The sequence below is a fragment of the Lichenostomus cassidix genome, chromosome 11 (genome assembly GCF_008360975.1).
Source record: "Lichenostomus cassidix isolate B80296 chromosome 11, HeHo_3.0, whole genome shotgun sequence".
In the NCBI taxonomy this organism is placed as follows: domain Eukaryota; kingdom Metazoa; phylum Chordata; class Aves; order Passeriformes; family Meliphagidae; genus Lichenostomus; species Lichenostomus cassidix.
In genome coordinates, this window is record NC_139492.1 from 4,653,787 (window position 1) to 4,673,437 (window position 19,651).

Consider the following 19,651-nt stretch of genomic DNA (forward strand, 5'->3'; position numbering starts at 1 on the left):
AATATTGTCTCTTTCATTGTATTCTTCCAAAATAAGTTTTCACGAGACATTAATAGCAATAGGCAGATTTTCAAGTCTTTCTTCCTGGTTGTTGCCCTTGGTGAGAAAGACTTTGGAAACTGAATTAGTATCTCCTAAAGCTGGATGGAAGTTTCTCACTGACATCTATATTCCCAAAGTCCATTCTCCCCTATGCCCTGCAATAGTATTTGAATACAATCTTCATCTACTTGGATAAAAACATACCTGACCCACAGACAGGAGCCCCACTCATTTAATGGGACTATTCACTGTTCCAAACAGGGCAGGTGTTCCATCCAAAATATGAAAGGCCACCTGGAATATCATAGCCAGCTACAGCTATGATAGTAAACTGAATAGCTACAGCTATTATTGTGTCTTTATTAAGCTTTAGCTTCACAAATACTATTAAAAATCCAGTTAAGAGCAGTCATCCCATTTAAATTTAAAGTAACCACCATCTCTGTTTAAACTTTGCAATTAGCTTTTTTTATTGGTCAAAAAAAGGGCTAACTTCTGTTAAAGACAACTATGGAAAAATAATTCAAAGAAGAGTCATGATTTGGAAAATAACTTTAAGGTATTAACAAAGAATGAGGTATTAACAAAGAATAAGTTTTTTTTTTAAACTTATGATGATTTAGATCAGTAATAAATGAGTTGCATATTTCTCTATGAATCAGTTTTAAACTAAGGGCTTACAAAATTTTCTGGATTGAAACCTTTTTTCTCTTTAATTTTAAAATAATTCCTAGCTTTTTGTGGTATGCATGTAAGGAGTGGTGAAAGTGGTGCATCAGCCATACCTGGAGAAAGAGACAGATAATTACAGCTGTACTCTACCATTATTTACCTTTCATAACTTATAAAACTGAAACAAAAAACTAAACCACTAAAACTAAAACCACATCTTGACTATCCATGTACAAACTAGTAATTCTAACAATAAATCATTATATTTTTAGACATAAGTTGTTAAAAGTGGTAACATTTTTATTCTAATATGTTTCTTTTTCTAAACAAACTAGAAGTTTCTCCCTTATGCAAGATACAAGCAAAACACTTAAAACTCTGGATTTTCCCTCCATTTTATAGAGTTGGAACACTTACCTGCTGGTGCCAAGGATTTCAGTGATTCTAAAAGATGTGGACTAGAAAACTTGACCAAACATCTGAATGGTTCTTTTTTATCCAAAACATCCATTTTAGGATCACTTTTAAACATCGTCTCAAGCTGTTAACACAAAATTTAACCAGTGAGTATAAGCAATGAATGTGTTTATTTATATATTATTACATATTACATTTAAATATTTAAATAATGCTGTTTCCAGTTTGTAATGTTAACGTGATTCCAGCTGGAGGAATATTGTAAAATCAGAGGGTGCCACCATGTGGCAAAGAGTTTTCTGCTGAAAGCAAGAAGCAGCTTGTTCAGTAATACTGTAAAACACTAAGTATTCTCTTAGAATTTTCAATATATCTGTTCATGCAATAAAACCTGTAAATCATCAGGAAGTTAGTTATGGTGTTATCCATAGCATGAGCTTTGCATGTACTTAAAATAACCCTAATTTCTCATGCTCCAACACACTGCTGGTCTAAGTCTACCTTTATTACAAAAACAGGTAAAAATACTGAGTTCACAAGGCTGAAAGACTGAAACACTGAAATCTAAAACCAAATTTCAATGCAAATCTGTGTCTTACAGAGACTTATAACTTATTTATTTGAAAATGTCTTCCTTAAAGTTTAAAAAACCTTTGTTAAATTTGAAATTTAATCTAACTACCACTACATTAAAATTATAAAACCCCAAATCTAATTGGTTGCTTTTCCTACCCTATATTGTGCATATTCAAGTTGTGGTTGGGGACCATCACCGAAAACTTCCCGGTTCAGTCTGTGTATTCTTTCTTTCTCATTTCTGTTTTCTTGAACTATCCTTAAATCTTCTGCAGAGGAAAGAGTAGGGAAAAGAAAACAGAAAGACAACATTGTCAGCTGCTGCAATACTGTTCTTCTGATCAGGTTATTGCAATGAAAATTTGAAAAGAATAGTTTTAATGAATTGATCACATTCGTGTTTTTGATAAGGTAGTTGTCTCTACTATTTATATTTTTAGTTTTTACCCAGAGAAAAACACAAGCTCATGTGAGATGCTGGGTACTGAGTGGTTTTGGTTTCCATGTCCAGTGTCAGTCATGGGAAATACTGACATCTCACACTGCCAGCCAGTATTATAACACCAGGGATGGATAATGTAATGGGAATAAAGAATATCTACATTTCCTTTTATCAATCTCATTTCACAAGCCAGCAGTAATGACACTCAAACTGCCTTTACATTTCAAATATACATACCACTTATTGGTTCCACAGTCTCTCCTTGCAGAGGTTTTGGACTGTAAGTTTGGAAGTTCTAAATGGAGAGAGAGAGAGAGAAGGGGAAAAAAGATTAGTTCACTTCTACTTTTAGAACCTCTAGCTGAAAATAACTTTAATAGATTTCTTTTTATTTCTCATTCTCAAAGAATGATCTTCCAAATTTTGACCATTATTGGATGTCTGAAAGCCAACCTAATTTTGACAAAAAAAATGCCTGGCATAGGATATATGTGAACATTTCCCTATTTACAAGTTTTACATGGAGGAGCAGACTAAGTACCCATTCCAACAGCCTTCAACACATGGCTCTAGGAAGCCTAATGAAAGGATGCTAAAAAAGCTTAGGATTGAGTTGTTCATAAAATTTTAGTCTGAGTTTAGCCACCAGGAATAACAATAATAAAGAGCAGGTGGGATACCAAATAATTACATCCCCATTGTGATGTTACCTTCGTGAAAGGCTGTCGACCTCAGTAGTTCAATATTATTTTAACTTGATGGTCTCTTGGAAAAGGTGAATTTTCCCCCTTTCTAGGGGGTGAGAACTAGGCCTGAAACAAAAAGCAAGACTTATCTTAGGATTTACTTATGAAGTGGCTCACCTGGCTATATCTCTTAAACACAATATCTTTAAGGGAGTTTAAAGAATGACTTCGAAGCTCCATTTCACGGATGTCATGGTAATTGGAAGCAACAATCAGGGCCTTTAAATAAAAATTGAAATTGTTTTAACATCAGTCTTAATCATCACTGTGTTTGTAATATGTACAAAACATAGTATTTCTAGACATTGTGATGTTTTTGTTTCAAGGTAAGCAAATGCCCTTTAACCAGCAAGATTTTCATAGCTGAAAAAATGTTGCAGAGATTGTTATTAAGCTCAGATTTATATTTAAAAGCATTCACAGTATTAACAAGCTAAGTCCCAAGTCTTATCAGCTGAAAAATAAACAAACAGAAACATAAAATATTTGAATTATGAGTACAGAAATTTGAGGAAATTTGCAAATAGAGGAAAAAAGACTAGCAAAGCTGATCACAAGTTAACAGAAGTGAACAGCATTCCCCGATGAGCTCTCACTTCCATGAGACAATTTAACAGAATACTGCCCAAGATTTGTTGAAGAGATTAAATTCAGGAGCAGTAAAAATCCCAATAAACTGAATTTATTCACAATGCACCCATCCAAAGATTTGGGGTTTGCCCAATTTTTATCAAGAGCCATGGAAAAAAAAAAAAAAAAAGTAGTTTAGCAAATTATATTAGGTGAGGAATCTTTACTCATTCTCTTAAAAGCTAACCCAGCTATAGCTCTATATGGCTGTGGTGAAGTCAGGGCCTGAGCAGTTTTATTCTGTACCTGACACAGCAGAGGCAAGGTGCTCTTCAGCACCGAGGCAGAAATGAAGACATAGGGAGTCTGTGAATGATACACAACATAGCTGGGTTTGTATTGGTTTGGTTTTTTATACGGTGTTCCCCAGGCAACTCTAATCCAGATTGCATTATCCTCATATTCCTTAAAGGTGATGGTGACCTGATAGGAAAAGAAAAGCTTTGATTTACCAACACATTTAGGTGTCCATGAAGATTTTGTTATCTCTTAACATCTGTGTTCACAAGACCCAAACACAATTTAGTACCACTGCTTGAACAAGAAAAAAAAACCACTAGTATCATAAGGATTGTACTTAAATAAAATTTCCACAGAGAAACAATAACCTCACAAACTGGGATAAAAAGAAAAATCACCTTTCAAACTCTAATATTGCTTTTCTTCCTGTCAATATACATTTTCCTCTGAAGGTTGAAAACAGAAAATTGCTTATTACTAAAGCACTGATTTCTCTTTAGGGAAAACAACAACTCACAAAGATGTCTGTTTAGAAGGAGGGCTAGTGGCAATAATTCCAATATGTCCATTTTTTGAGAAACTCAACTTTTGATCAACCTGTGACCTGAATATAATATTTATCACTGCCCAAAAATACACAATCAAAAGTCTGAATATTCCCTTTCTTATTCTTGTTGATTTGCTCCTTGTTTACTTCTTTTTACCTTGACTCAAGTAGGGTGACTTGAAAAAACCCCAAAACAATCCAAAAAAAAGACAAAACTTTAATATAAGAGGGTGGTGTGAACTGCAGCTGATTGGCTATGAGTGTGATTTGTATTTGTTTTCCTCTCCTGTTGTCAGTAGGAACCTGCTGGGTGTCAAGGAGTGACACAGGTAATCAGCCAGAGGCATTTTCTATTATTTTGCCCAAATGAAGCTGGTGAGGTAAAGCAAGTAAAGGCTCCTGCCAATTGGGCAAAGATTTGATAAGAAAATCATGAACATGCTGCCTTTCTTGAAGCCAGTCACATTTTAAGACAAACTTACATTTTATTTCCTTCCAGCATAATTGCAAAGTTGCTAAAACAGATTTGCAGTGTATTTTTCCTATTTCACATGCAGCTCCTATCATTCCCAAATTAATAACTCCATTTAATTTTTGACTTAAACTGTAAGGAAAATTATGAAAACAACATATTGACACCAGAGCTGTGAAGCAAATTTAGAATGTACTTATTCTTACATTTTTCAAGGCTGACCGAAGTCTTCCTTTAAATTTTTTCTTGAAATCTGTTATGTCAAAATATTCCAATTCTTCTCCTGTTATATGAGACAAAAAAAACCCAACCAGAAATAAGATTTGTGTGTACAAGAAGTATTTTAGAGATGTTTTTAGTTTTGCTGGAACAAAATTAAGCAGAAAAAGCTGATGTTACATAACCTTATACAAAAAGCTGTATGTTAATTCTGACCCTTGTTATTGCTATGCACAGAAAAGGTTAACATTTAATTAGTAGTTACTAATGTCTAATAATTGCTTGAGAAGTTAATGAAAAGTATTCTAAAAACATTAATTATAATCTCCATGGAAAAATTCATACTAGGCTGCAGTAAAATGTTAAAAATATCTCTACAGAAAAAATCCACATGTGACTACATTTGTGTTTAAAATGTAGGATATGAGGCAGCACAGCACTAAGTTGCTGGTAATTGTAGGATCACAGCAAGGAAAGACATTTTACCTGATTTTTTCATCTGGTAAACACTCCACATTCTTTTGTTTTGGTAGATGTGGTTGTCTGAGAAAAATAGGAATTGCTCAATGACATAGTGTATTATCAAACAGTAATTAAACGACCAAATTTACAATACTTTTATGGAGAGGTTACTTAAAAAAATATTACTTCTGATAATGCAATATAATTTATTAACATTTTTAAACTACCACTCATAGTAAACACAAAAGCAAAATAGTTCTTTTCTTAAAAGAGATGTAAAGTTCTTTTGTTATTTACTGAGCAGCTAATAAAGGGCATCCCTGGGGTTCAATGTTTAAGGAAGAGTTTAACCTAAACTGACCAAAACTCAAACATAAAATGTGTAGACTGTTAGAAGAACCCTTGAGATTTAAACTGTTGTATAATTAAGTTGTGAATTAATATTATATTTAAGATTTATGTGCTTTTGTTGATTTTGAGCTTTTTGTAAAGGAGGTCACATCCTATAAGATTAATATAAAATGTGATGTGCTTAACCCCAAATGCATCTGCACCACACTAGGGTAATCACTAGGTAATTAAGTGCATTATCAACTTACTTAGAAAAAAGAAATTTCATTTAAATTCACTTTTTACTTACAAATTATGTCTAGGAGAGCTGCTTGCTTTATGTCTGCAGAATTTTCCTAGAAAGAACAACAGTGCATGGTAAGCTGCAGGTCCAGAATGGTCAATCACACTGTTTAGCAAGCAAAAAATCTCATTATTGGTAGTTTAAATGACATTTCATTGAAATCCACAGCCCACAGACCCTCCTTAAAGGCACACCTGATCCCAGGTTTTGAGAAATCAGTAATGCAAATTGTTTCAGTAAGGTTTAAGTGTTCCTCTGCAGAGGCAGCAAGATGAACACTGTCTTTATAGCATGATGTACAAGTAATTAGAAAGAAAATTAATAGGTATCTGTTACATAATGCAACACTGACTAGTATTTCACTGTCAGGAGTTTTAAGATAATTAGTTACTCCTTATTTAACCTTTACAGCATGAAAAGATTTTTAAGAAACTGCATGACACAGTTTGTTACAGATACAAGTGTTTCAGAAAAAAATGCTATTTTAAAATATGACAATTGCTATCTTATGAGGATAACTTAAGAGTTTCTTTCCTGTAGTTTGATCCACACTCCAGGTAAGTAATCTTTCGGTATGAAATTCAAAGGGAATCATACCAAAAGCTACAGAATTCAAGATGCATCAGTAATAACTGTATCTATCTGGGTTATGATATTATATATAGACTCCTGGTACACCAAAACCAGAGTTAGAGCAGATAATTTTTTTGCTTCGAGCATGCTGAATAGAAGTAGTTCTGGCCAAGGAAATTTTTCTTTATAAAGAAGATATAACCTAGGGCTATCATTACCCACACTAAATAGCTTTAAATCAGGACTATGTAATGAGTTGACATCTCAATCAATGCCTTCATTTTACAATTTAGAAATACACCCATTTTTAAAGGTTTAACACACTGAGCTTTTATCTACCTTGTGTAACTTAGAGCTCAAAACATGTATTTCCTACTTAGTATGGGTCCATTCTACACTCCTATAAATCAGACAAAATCCATGGTGTTATCAGCTCAGCTTTACATTGCCCAGACCACAAACTGCCATTTGGGGCTGTGTTGTGGCCAAAAGTTAATTTTGTTTGTTTGTTTATTTGTTTGTTTTGGGTGATGCTGCTACATGCATCCTATATGTCACCAACAATTTCTGAAGGAGAGGATATACCTCACAGAGTTGAACAACTTCTTGAGAAATGTTGTCCTTCATCTGATGGAAATTTAGACTCTGCAGCTGTGCCTCAGAGAGAAAGCCCCATTTCTGCAGCATCGTCTTGATTTCATCCTTTGGGATTTTGAGCACAGTTCTTCGGATGTACTCAGCCACAGTTTCATCCATGATGGAACCACCTGCAAAGCTGAAAGGGTAAAGATGATAAGACCAAGACACAGGCAGGCTCAGGGGACTTGATCCCTTCGAAGGTGTACAGACTGGCTGACATTGATGTCAAAGTGCAGTACTACCACAGATTTAGACAAATTAAAACACATGCAATAACTTACATAGAGCCACCGAATCATAGAATATCCCGAGTTGGAAAGGATCCACAAGGAGTCCAACTCCCCGCCCTGTACAGACACCCCAAGAATTCCCCCGAGTGCCCAAGAGTGTTGTCCAAACACTCACTGAGCTCTGTCGGGTTTGGTGCTGTGACCACTGCCCTGTCCCAGTGCCCAACTTCCCCCTCCGGGTGAAAAACCTTCTCCTGACATGCAGTCTAAAACTTCTCTGGCACAGCTTCATGTCATTCCCCGGGCTCCTGTCACTGGTGGTCACAGATCAGCGCTACTTCCCCTCACGAGACACTCGTACACCGCGATGTTTTCCCCCCTCAATCTCCACTTCCCCCGCGGAACGCACCAAGTGACTTCACGCCCTCAGAAGCTTCCCTTACTGACCGAGGCCCGGTGCGTGCAGAGGGATGGTGCCCTGGCTCCCGCCCAGGGCTGTGGCTGTCTGTGCGGTCCGAGGAGTGTCCGGGGCCCTCACACAGCGGGCCCGGCGCGCACAGCCCCCTTACCGAGCGCCCCCGGCCCGGCCCGGCCCGCTCGCCTCCCGCCGCTGCCGCCTCGCATCGCCCGCCTTTCGAACCGACCAATCAGACCCCGCGCCGTGCCCCGGCTGCCCAATCACAGGGCTGCCCGCCCGCAGCCCCGCCCCTCCGCGGCGCAGGCGCGGTGCGCGCTGTTCACTCTGAGGTGGCTTCCGGCCGGGCCGCTGGAGTCACCGCGCGAGTCACCGCGCGCCCCGCTCGGGGTGAGTGAGGGGAGGCCTTGAGCACAGCCGGCGGGAAAGGGAAACCTTCAGGGTGTGTGGGAAAACACCCCCCTCGTCCTACCGCCTTCCTCCCTTCCCACCGCCTGGTTTGGGGGGCTATGCCGAGCCGCGCCGAGCTTGGGTGCGGATTGTGGGACCCTCCGCTCCCCGCGCATCGTCCTGCGGAGCTGCCGGAGGGCTGGGAAGGGCAGTTCTGAGCGCGATCGGGGTCTCTCCGGTGTGGCTGCCGTAAGGTGCTTTCCTGTGTCTGTGCGTCCCGTCGGTTGTTTAGGGCCTGCCGGGAGCAGTGAGGAGCTGCGGACGGTGCGGGTTCGTTCAGCGGGACCCCCTGTCTTACCGCGGTGACAGCAGGTGTCCCAAGCCCCTCAGCTCATGGCAGAACCGAGTTACTAACCAATGTTTACTCTCTGCGCAGCTCCACCTGCCTTTCGTCACGGGATCTGGCTGTCAGAGCTGCCAGAGCCTGGCTTTTCCAACATGGAAATATGATCCTCTCGCTCCCTTTCTCTCTGAAGGGAGAAGTTGTTTTACAGTAAGCTAGAAGATTCTGCTGGGTTTAGAGTCTTCTTATTTGGGAAATTAGTGAAGTAGAGATGAGATGGAATGAAGCCTGGGCTGGTGGTTGCAGCTGGCAAAACAGGAACTCGGTGACAGCACCTTGTCTTTATGTAATCGTAGAATAGCTTGGGTTGGAGGGCACCTTAAACATCATCTCCTTCCACTAGACAGTGCTTTAGTTTTATGCTGTCTGGATCTTGCTATTCTTAACTGTATATTCTTGTCTTCATAGGCGTAGTAGGAATAGGAAGAGGCTCCTTCAGTAATCTGTGATACAGTGTTGTACTGTGCAGTGATACTGGCTGTATGTTACAATAAAAATATCCCACGAATTGTCCCGAAACTTTTCTGATGTTTCTTGTATGAATATGACCTTAAATAATTGCCAGAAAGTGAAAATATTTTGTCGTGTTTTACTCGATCACCTATTTCAGCCTTAAATAAAATTGTAGAAATTAGTATTCAAGTTGGTGTTCAACCTGCTCTGTTCCGTAGGACTAACACCTTCTTAACTTGATTTGCTAAGTGTGAAATCAGGTATGATGTAGTTTTATCAGGTAATTTTACTACTAAAAGTAGCAGGTGAGCTCATTCTGCTGCTGTGAGGGATGTTGAAGTGTTGGCAGAAGGTGGTGATGGAAAAAGGTAAAATCAGTATGAATCTTATTTATGAACATTTAAAAAATTATTGTTCTTTAGGTTCAGGGAAAGTAAGTGCATTTTACATAATTAAAAAAGATCTAGCAGTAGACATAATTGACCCTTCTTCTGTTTCCTTACTTGTCTTCATAGGTATGTTTCTAAATTATTTCCCTTTACTCTAAGTAATGTTGGAAAACCAGTGCATAGTTTTAGAGACCGAAATTGAAGAGGTCATAAGTAAATTTTGTAAGATTTAGCTAATCTTGGTTTATTAAAGTGATTTTTAAATTTCTTGGAGATGCTGAAAAGTTTGGGGTCATTCTCAATGTACCTTAAGGACACTCTCACAGCCTTAAGGACAGCAGCATATAGTGACACTGTAATATCTTGGTCTGGAAGATGTTAACGATATTATTGAAAGGTAGAAACAAAGTCCTGAGTTTTGAGTTCCCTTGGGGTTTGAAATGGTGTGCATCAACTGTGATTTCTCATTTCACTGATCACTATTCAAAGCTATTGTCAAAATTCTTTGTGTGTGAAAGATAACACTAGGAATATAGGAGTTCTGCTGAAGTGGCATGAATGATACCTTGAGGTAACACCAGCCTGTTAGGTGTGGAGCTGAATCCTTTTTTTAATACTAAAAACTTGTACAATTTTAGAGAAAACAAAGGATTTGAGTAAACAAAGAGTTGTTTGGATTGTAAATATATTTTTCCAAACACAAAACAGAACAATACTGTGTAACTGAGAATGTGAAACTCCAGATGTTTTGTCTTACTCAAGTTCGGCAGAGACATTAAATGCAAAAGTAAATGTTAAACATGGAGAATAGAGTGGCTTTAGAGGAATCTCAGGTTTGTTTGCCCTCCCTGCTGTGAGTCCCTGTTCAGGTTTGCATCGTCCTGCTGCCGCCTTGTGGGTGTTCCTTGAGTGTTTGCAGCAAATCTTCATGTTCTGTGGCACCGTGGGAAGCAAATTTCTGTGTTTCTGGTTTAGGAACTTCATCATTAGCAATGTAGGTGCTCAGATGTAATTTTTTATCATCGGGGTTGCTAAACAAGGATTTGCATTTTGCCTTAAAGAGGTCATTTTTCTGAACAGTATGGGAATTCAGGTGGTTTGGGGTTTACCATTGACTTTAGACAGCTGAAAAAAAGATGATTGTGTTCTTTTCAAATGGAAAAAACAGTAAAACTCTGTTAAGAAAGTCGTCTTCTAACATGTTTTAATTAAATATGGAAAAAGCATCTTATGGAAACAATTACCTAGATTTAAACCTTCCTTTCATTGTCCCTCCAGCTTGGAAATATTAAGCATTACGCTAATCAGCAAAACTAAAGGAACCTAATTTAGTTTTCCTTCTGCATCAGGGAATTAGTTAGTTCATATTTATGGGAGATTCTGAGAAAGGAAAGGAACTTTGCTGGATTCCTGACATGCTGACCTTGTACCTCATTTTGGGAAGAAGTGGGAATGTACCAAACCCTTTGTTTCTCCTCACAGTTGGGTCCTTTTGCTGCATTTTTCCATAAAGAGGTCAGGAAGAGAAATTGGCACGTGGAGAGAAATGAGCACTTTATACTAAATGTTGGTGTCAAACAGGAGTGTGAATGAAATGCCTACAGTGTTCTTACCTGCTCTTTTGTGTCAACCTTCCTAGGTGTCTGCAGTTTTATTTGAATTCTGTAGTCTCCTTTTGCAATTAATATTAAATATTTAATGCATTGAACACATGTATAGATCAATTTTCAGATTAGGGAGGTGTATTGCATCTTGATAATTTATATGTTGATTGCTATTAGGAAATGTGATATGTTTAAGTGTCCAAGATTGCTTACACAAGGAATTATCTCATTATGTTTTTAAGCAGAAATATTAGTATTATAAGTTGGGTATCATTATCAGAGAATTTCCAGCTTTAGGCTTTTGATTTTTTAAAAATGTCTGGTTTGTGTTGGAAACCAAAAAGCTAGAATATCCTCTATTTTCCCTACTTTAAGAGAAAGCAGACAGAATATGATACTGGAATGAGACAATTTCTTAATTATTCTTTTTCCCTGAAGAATAGCATAGATTTAGAAACTGATTTAGGAAGTTGAAAGATTAATTATCTTTATCCATGTCTTCTACCTTCAGAGGCTAATAGTTTATAGAAATTTGCATTTTTAAGGTATTTTAACCAAATCATTGAGATACTTATGTAATGATAGTTTTAACAAGGAAGAAAAAACAACAATGAATTTGGAATCTCATATCAAACACATTAAAGGGTAGAACATTTCTGTGCAAACCAGTGAAATGTGTCTGTGCCATTATGTAAAAAAATAATTTCAATACTTCTCTCCAAATATTCACTTGAGATATTAACATTTGCTTAGCATTTTGCAGTCCTAAAGCAATCCTGTACTTTCTAAATATTGTTCTTTTACTTCACTGTTAGTATTTCTTATACATAAATTTTATATTACTTATTCAGAATTTTCTCCTGTGATTTTTTTTTTGGGTTTGTTTTCCCAGTGTTCTTTTATACTTCAGTTCCTTATGAGCTACCACCTATATAAAATTCTGTCCATTTGGACTTAAATTCTGGTAAGATGGCAACTTGCAATTCTTATTTTTCATTAGAATGTTATTAAAAAGAAACTGTAGAAACCAATATAATTTCTTCACACATATTGTTGTTTCTCTTGGAACTCCTTTTTTTCTATCAGTCATTCCCTTCCAACAAAAAGATTTTAGCCTTCTCTGATTTATAGATCACTGTCTAATCTGTCATTTCTAAACATCAGTTTAACACTGAGCACTGATAACACTGCTCCATCATAACTTCAGAAGTGCTTGAAGGCTCCTAAGAGCACAGAAAGATGTTTTGTTACTTAGTCCATTGTAGCCTACATGAACTGAGTGCTATTAATTGAACTTGAAACATTCCAATACTGAATGTTAGTTGAAAATTTCAGGAGTACTGATGGATGAACTGGTGAGGCAGTTAGGATCTTTGATTTGTAGCATCTATCCTACAAGAGGTGCCATTGGAAAACCTGTTGGAGTTGTTAGAAGGATTTTAATTGATGAAGCACACTATCACCTCTGTTTGTGGAACTGGTGGCTTTCATCCATGATCTGAGAATAATTTTGTAAACAATGCCTGTGATTACTAATCTTAGTTTAGAAATAACAGCTCTTTCCTTGAAGTGCTCCATTTGACTTTCTGGCCTGTGCTGATCTGCATTTCCTGTTTCATTAGGACACTGCTCTTGCTTTCTCCTGAGACTGCCAGCTCTGCTGACAGTTTTAGGAAGTGCAGGCAGAGGCTGAATGATGAAGAGGTTTAATAATCATCTGGGTTCACCCATGTTAAAGTAACACACAGCCATTGAGCAGGTCACCCTCTCAGGGGAATGCTAACTCCAGAGCTATCAAAAAAGCTCTACTGATAAATTTAAAACATACTGACTTTGTGTGGCATGCAATCAAAAGCTGGTGGCAATAACACAGCAGGGTTCTTAATCACTTTGCTGTTACAGCTGTGCTCCTGCTGTCATATTTCTAAAGGTTCATGTGTTAATTTGTTGAAAAGAATGCTTAAGCAACTTGTACAGATTCCAACAAGTTCTGTGCTAAGAGTAAGTGTAGTGTAATATTAGATTTCCAGTTAGCATGGAAATCTAATATTACACCTAATCATTAGGTGTGTTTGCAACACTATGTGGAACATATTCTCATGGTTCTCAAGAGGCTTTTAAATGTTTGGATTTTTAAAATTTAGTTTGCTTATGGGAATCTAACTCTTGGTAAGCTGAACACATGATGGGAAGTACTGGGTATATAAGTGTATGTGCCTCTTTAAGCTGAATATATTCCTTGAGCATTCTAGGAATAGCAGTGTAGATTATAGCTGTCAGCACTGCAGCTGAATTTGGGGATTTTGTAATTGTAAAATCTGACCACTGGTTACTCATATTTGTTCAGTTTGTCTAGCAGGAGTGTTAAGACAGTGATGGCTGCTTAGTACAAGTTGTAGAGGTGTTTGATGTATTGCAGGTGGAAAGGTGATCCCTTTGGGAGAAGGGGGAATGACAAAATACTAAGTAAACAAACAAACAGGCATCTTTAATTCATTGACAGAATGGGCCATAAAAATTAAATTTTGCCAAGATGAGCCCATTTTTCCTGGTATGAACTGGACCTTTCTCCTCCCCTCCCTGGTGAAGTGATCTTCATCAACAAAGATATCTTCTTTCAGCCACTGTCATAGGATGCTTTCAACCAATTTCAACCAAAGAACTTGCTCCGTCCCCACAGAACCCTGAAGGAAAGGATGTGGGGGTCCTTTAGTGTTCCAAAGAGAAGACTCAAGGGAAACCTAACTGCTTTGTCCAGTGTCTGACATAGTGGGGAATTCATGCAGAAGACCAATCCGTTTGCTTTTCAAAGGAGCTCAGTGAAAGAGCAAGAGGCAGCAATGTGGAATTGCAAGAAGGGACATTTCAATTCTGAGTGATTTAAAAAAAAAATTATTACTGTTTGAATGAAGTGATCAAGTACTGGTTTTTAAAGCATCATCAATGTTTGGATTAGGATTTGTTAAAAAGTGTCTAGATAACTAAAAAACGTGCCAGTTCTCAGAGTGCTGTAATGAAGTAATGTAATCTTTGTAGAAGGTAGAAAGAAAATCACACACACTTCTCTTTTAAAGTAAGAAAGCAGAAAATTGAAGTAGGAAAGTGAAAAGATAATCTGGAGTTCAAGAAAGATTAATGCTGCTAGAGAGTCCCTGAAAATTAAAATCCCAGCTGCATGCTTATGTCCATGATAGCCAAGATTATGAACTCCTAGTTGACTTAACCTTTGGGTTGTATAGAAGATCAGACATGTGCTGGGTTTAATGACTGTAACTGTGTAATATAAATTCTACACATTAAGGTGCATTTTGATCTCAAATATTTTTTGTTAAAATGACACAGTGATAATATCTTACGTGTTAAATCAGACTTGCTAGTTACACTATTTTAATGTTGGCAGGTGGAAATTTTCTCAGATTCTTGTCCTTGTGCTACTAAATCATCCCTAACTAAAGATGCATCCAGACCTGTCTCCTCATCTGCACACTGAAGAGTGTAACCTAATTATCAGTATGCTCAAGAAGTGTCACAAGGAGGTAAGGAGTGTTGAGCAGAGAAAAGAGTGGGTGGGTTGGGGAAATGAGTGTCAGATAAATTAGTGATGGTATTATATGATCATGAAGAGAAAACCCTCCTCTAGGCAGAACAGGCATGAAATATAGCTGGTGTGTTTTCACTGAAGAGGTATCTGATGACTGAATGTAAAATCTTGCCAGTGATTTATTTAGGAAATACAACATACCTTAAAATTTTCTGGAACTAAAAGGCGCACTTGAACTCCTTGGCAGCAAGTGATACAAAGGAATCTATTGTCAATCTGACTTATGAAGGGACTAGGAGCAGCAATAATAGTCATGCACAGAATTATATTCTCTTGGTTTTGTTTGAAGTTGATCTTTACATGAAGAGGAATTACTTTTGTCAGTTCTTGTGCTCAGCTGGGAGAGGATATTTGTGCTGGCAGTCTCAGAACAGAAGGGGTGAGGAGAACTTCTTTCACACTCAGTTGAAAGGGAGCAATACCTTTTCATTTGAAATTCAAGGGGGATGTACTGAAATATTTTTAAATTGAAGTCACTGAAATCTGAAGTCGGTGATCTTAATGAGTTATTGGTGACTACTTGCTGTTTTTTTATAATGCCAAAATGTCCTCAGAATCTTCATCTACAGTTTCAATCACCACTCCTGAGAGATGAAGAGGATTATTTTTTTAATTGGGTATCCATTTTCACAACAGTCAATTTGATTTACTTTATCCTTAATCTAGAACCTGCCCTGTCTATCAAGTTTTGTATCTAATGAGGAGAGGTTAATGGCATTGCTATTTGATGTCACTTTTTATTTTAATAACTCCACTCTGGTGCCAAATATGTGCTATAAATAGACTAAATTTTATAGGTAGCAGCTCAAAGAAATGTATATTGTCTTGCAGTTGTATGACTGTAATAGGTGAAATAGCTATTTCTGAGAAACTGATTCTTTTTCCCCCTCATAATCTCAGCCAAGAATTTGACATTTTAGGAATCTGGCTAAATAAACATAGATTAAACCCATTGTATGCACTACTCAGAGTCGAGTTAGCTTGAAATGTGAGTGTTCACCTTGAAATTTAACATGCAGGTGTAGGAGTAGAATACAAAATTAAATCTGTATTAGCTGAAATGAAAATGTAAAAGCAAGATCAGTGTGCAGTAAAGTGACCATTTATTCCATGCAACTTCTTCAGAGTCATCTGATGCCCTTTATTCACCACAGAGGTATAAACAAGCTAATTATAGCACTGCTATAGTTAAGTGTTTGTCATAAACTTTATTAACCCTCTCCTACTTCCAGTTGTGTTCTGTTGGCTGAGGTCTTGTTCATTGCTTGAGTCTTTAATAGTCTTCCTGTGTCACTTGTGTAAATCTACCCAAGCTGCTGGTCAGCTATGGAAATGCACATAGGTTTCCCTCTGAAATATGGAAGTGACTTCATTCTCATCTGTTTTGTTCTTTGTGGTCTCTTTTATTTAAATTCATTAGTTCTCTACAAGATTGGCTGAGTTGTTTCCATTGATTGTGTAGCTGCAAATATCTAAAACTCCCACTCTTTCAGGTCTTCTAAATCACTTGGATGCTCTGCTGCCAGGTTCTGCTGTGAGATTCTGTGGCATGGCAGCAAGCATTCCCCTGAAAAAGCAGTCCTTCCAAAACCATGCATTCTGAGAGTGGTTTAATAGCTGATATTATGGAACTGGTTATGGAAATCTGGGCTAAGAGGAGAGATTTTTATGGTGAATATCATCATGTTAGCTGGGGAGAGCCCTCATAAGGACAAGGACTGCAGTTTTTCAGAAACTAAGGAACACTTAAATGTGCATAATGCCCACAGATGAGCTGTGCCATAAAGATGGGAAATGCATCTTATTTATTAACCTCAAGATCCTGAGAAATTTTTTATGCTGGTTCTAACATTCCAGTCAGTTAAGCCTAGTGTCTGCATCTTCTGGACCAACACCACAGTCTTCGTGTAGCTGGGATAATGGAGCAGTGAATCCTTTGCCTTTGTAGGTCAAGAAGAAATAATGAAAACTAATGCAGGGATGACACTGCCTCTGTATCTTAGCCTGGAATACAGAATATTTATTTTTTGTGCATTATTTAAACTACTGTGAGGGAGAGTTGTGAGACTGACTTGTAGATCAACAAAATGCATGTTCTGCATTTGGACAACAGCTTCAGCTTAGGTGTCCTCCTTCAGTCTGGTTAACAACATGGTGAGTACTTTCAACTTCAGCAAGGCAGGGGTGGCTCAAGTGAGCTTCAGGAATAGCTCGAACTTCTACCTACTTGGGGAAGAAAGTTACCAAACACAATTTTTCAGAAAAAAGGGAAAGGAAAAGAAGACCAGAATATGTTGAAAAACGCAAATGAATTGAAATAAATTTAAAACTTGAGAGGAAGAAACCTTTGAATTGTAATTTTTTTTTCTCCTTAACTCATCAGCACAATGTTTTGAAGTTTTTTGGCCATTGCAATGATATTGACCGTGAGATGCGGAAGTGCTTAAAAAAAGAGGTAAGCAATAAATTTATTGTGAGTTAAATCCTTAATAAAAAATGGGAGAGAACTAGAGCTGCTTTTTACTAAGTAGTACAAATCAATAAATGTAAGCACATTGGTGTGGGCACTTGAGACCAAATTTAAACTTTTTTGATAAATTTGTCAAGTAAAATCTGGCATTAGCAAATGGCGTGGTGTATTTTTTGATATACAAAAATTGGCAAACACATTTTAATGAAACAAATATTGCAGATAGGAACTGACACTTCACAGATTGCTTCTGAATTTTTTCTTATTTTTTTTTAGTAGTGGTATTTGCACAGAATTATATAGAAAGCAGTAATGGTCACTTCTGCATGAGCAATAGCTGAAGTCAGTTATACTGACTGAAACTACTTAATGAGTTGCTGAGTTAGGCCCTAAATGAAAATATTGCTGTACTACATCTGCAGATATGAAGGAATGAAGACTATAGGAGTTTAAGGGGATTAACTGTCTTAAGAGGCACATTTTCAGAAGAATGTCAACTGTTCTTTATATTTATGGTGGTTGTGCCTACAAGGCAGAACATATAAATGAACATTTCACACACCTTAACTTGAAATTGTACTTTCTAATTTTGACATGGATTTCACCATACTAAGAAGTTTCTTTCCACATAATCTTACTATTCTTATTTTTTCTTCCATTGAAGCCTTTACATTAAAGGAGTTCTTGATGATTATATTTGTCTGCCTTCTTAAAATGTGCCTGTATTGATATGCTATTACTAGGAAGCCCCTGAAAGGTTGTTCACAAACATTGAATAGCTACAGATACAGCTTTTAAAGATCCATTGTTCTCATTCTACATAAAAACATGGATGGGTTATTGAAAAATTAAATATTGGCAAGGGAAAAAGTTAAGCATTTTGTAAATGTTAAGTAATGTTTTGGGTCATTATTTCAGTTATAGACCAATCAGTATAATGGATGAAAAACTGCAAATCCTTTCCAAAATCAATTCCTTTAGTAGTTTATTACATTATATAGAGAATTGAATATTTGTGGCTTACTTGGGTTTTATTCTTGATACCAATTATTAAAAAATTGAACAAATACATGCTCTAACCTAAGGACAAGAATAATTTGCTTCTCATGAAATGAATATCAAATGACGCATTGATTTTTAATTTTTCATTTATTTGAACCTTGAAAATGTTTCCTTTTTGGTTGCAATGAAAGAAGGGCTCTTCAAGCCTCTGCTAGTGCAGGGACATACTTGAAAGCATGGTGGTCTTACACGTGTATCTTGACTGTGAAGGCTTTCTTGATTCCATTTTACACTGGAGTTTTGCCTCTGTTGTGGTTCTTGTTTAAACCATTAAAAATCCCCACATGCCTTACCCTCATTCAATCCAAATTTGCCTTTGTTCCTTTCATCTTGGTATCTTGCTTTATCTGTGAGTATAATTAATGACCAGGATCAAAAATAGACCAAGTCTGTGATGACAAATTCATGTTTCAGAAGGCAGACACACATTAATCAGTATCTTGTAAAAGGAAAAGAGTCTGACCTGTGCTCTAGAATAGCATCAGTGCAACTTTTTTTCCTAGTTCTTGTGTGAAGTGTAGCTGTCATGCATTAGATCACTGTATAATTATAATTAAGTTCCTCCTTAAGATTAACTGAATCTTCTTTATTAGAATGTTCTAATACTCCTTAGCTTAATAACTTCAAACTTAGAAACCTGTATTTTAATGGAATAAATGTTAATTTCAAAGTAAAAATGAACCTGTACAAGAGCTGTATTTCTAATGCATCAGTCAAATATATTGTTTCTGTTCCTGGCTAAAAAATGCTCTCTACAGTTTTAAATATGACATATCTGTTTAATGATAACAGCTGATCTATTAATTTCCTTATCTGTCTTCCAGTATGAACAAAACAGGATCAGAAACCGGGAAAAACGACAGAGGATAATTAATGCTCACAAAGCCTCAGAGAAGTGAGCTGTGCTGTAGCTGGACAGCTGCAGCTCCAGGGGGACATTCACTTGGAAGTTGACAGGATACTCATGTTTCATCACCAATGTCCAGCCTCTGGTTTGTGAAATGGTGACAAAATAAATGCATCTAAATATATATTCATTCCCAACTAGGCAAACAATGTGAAAAAAATAAATATAATAGATCACTCACAACCTAACTTAGTTTTTGACCTCTAAAAGAAAACTACAGTGGGAAATCTTTGTTCTGGTGCAGTTTTATGATTGTTAAGTAATGAGGAATTGGTGTGTGTGAAGTACTATGTATTCAAGGCTGCTGTGTTCCCCACTTTGTACTGAGTTCCATTTATTTCCTTATGCTTAGCAGTTTCTTTCATATCTTGGGTTTCATAGGGGTTTTTTGTTTGTTTTTCATTGCAAAACACTAA

At 37.0% G+C, this 19,651-nt stretch overlaps 2 protein-coding genes across 5 annotated transcripts; one reads left to right on the forward strand and one right to left on the reverse strand.

The window, feature by feature from the left end:
* Window positions 1–612: 612 nt before the first annotated feature.
* CENPN (centromere protein N) lies at window positions 613–8,278 on the reverse strand. 2 transcript variants are annotated; one of them, XM_085071474.1, is made up of 11 exons: window positions 7,989–8,278; window positions 7,258–7,447; window positions 6,106–6,151; window positions 5,490–5,546; window positions 4,991–5,067; window positions 3,772–3,948; window positions 3,013–3,114; window positions 2,387–2,444; window positions 1,864–1,976; window positions 1,132–1,255; window positions 613–827 (listed from the first exon to the last, which is right to left on the reverse strand). In XM_085071474.1, the coding sequence occupies exons 2-11, from the start codon at window positions 7,426–7,428 to the stop codon at window positions 712–714; spliced, it is 1,041 nt and encodes a 346-aa protein (XP_084927600.1). In that variant the 5' UTR covers window positions 7,429–7,447; window positions 7,989–8,278; the 3' UTR covers window positions 613–711. The 2 variants fall into 2 exon arrangements, with proteins under 2 accessions (XP_084927600.1, XP_084927601.1); XM_085071475.1 differs by having other exon boundaries at window positions 7,951–8,278.
* CMC2 (C-X9-C motif containing 2) lies at window positions 8,241–19,418 on the forward strand. Of its 3 annotated transcripts, none has more exons than XM_085071476.1 (4): window positions 8,241–8,346; window positions 14,596–14,731; window positions 17,180–17,251; window positions 19,153–19,418. In XM_085071476.1, the coding sequence occupies exons 2-4, from the start codon at window positions 14,651–14,653 to the stop codon at window positions 19,225–19,227; spliced, it is 228 nt and encodes a 75-aa protein (XP_084927602.1). In that variant the 5' UTR covers window positions 8,241–8,346; window positions 14,596–14,650; the 3' UTR covers window positions 19,228–19,418. The 3 variants fall into 3 exon arrangements, with proteins under 3 accessions (XP_084927602.1, XP_084927604.1, XP_084927603.1); XM_085071478.1 differs by lacking the exon at window positions 8,241–8,346 and adding an exon at window positions 8,378–8,398; XM_085071477.1 differs by lacking the exon at window positions 8,241–8,346 and adding an exon at window positions 8,600–8,718.
* The last annotated feature ends 233 nt before the right edge of the window (window positions 19,419–19,651 follow it).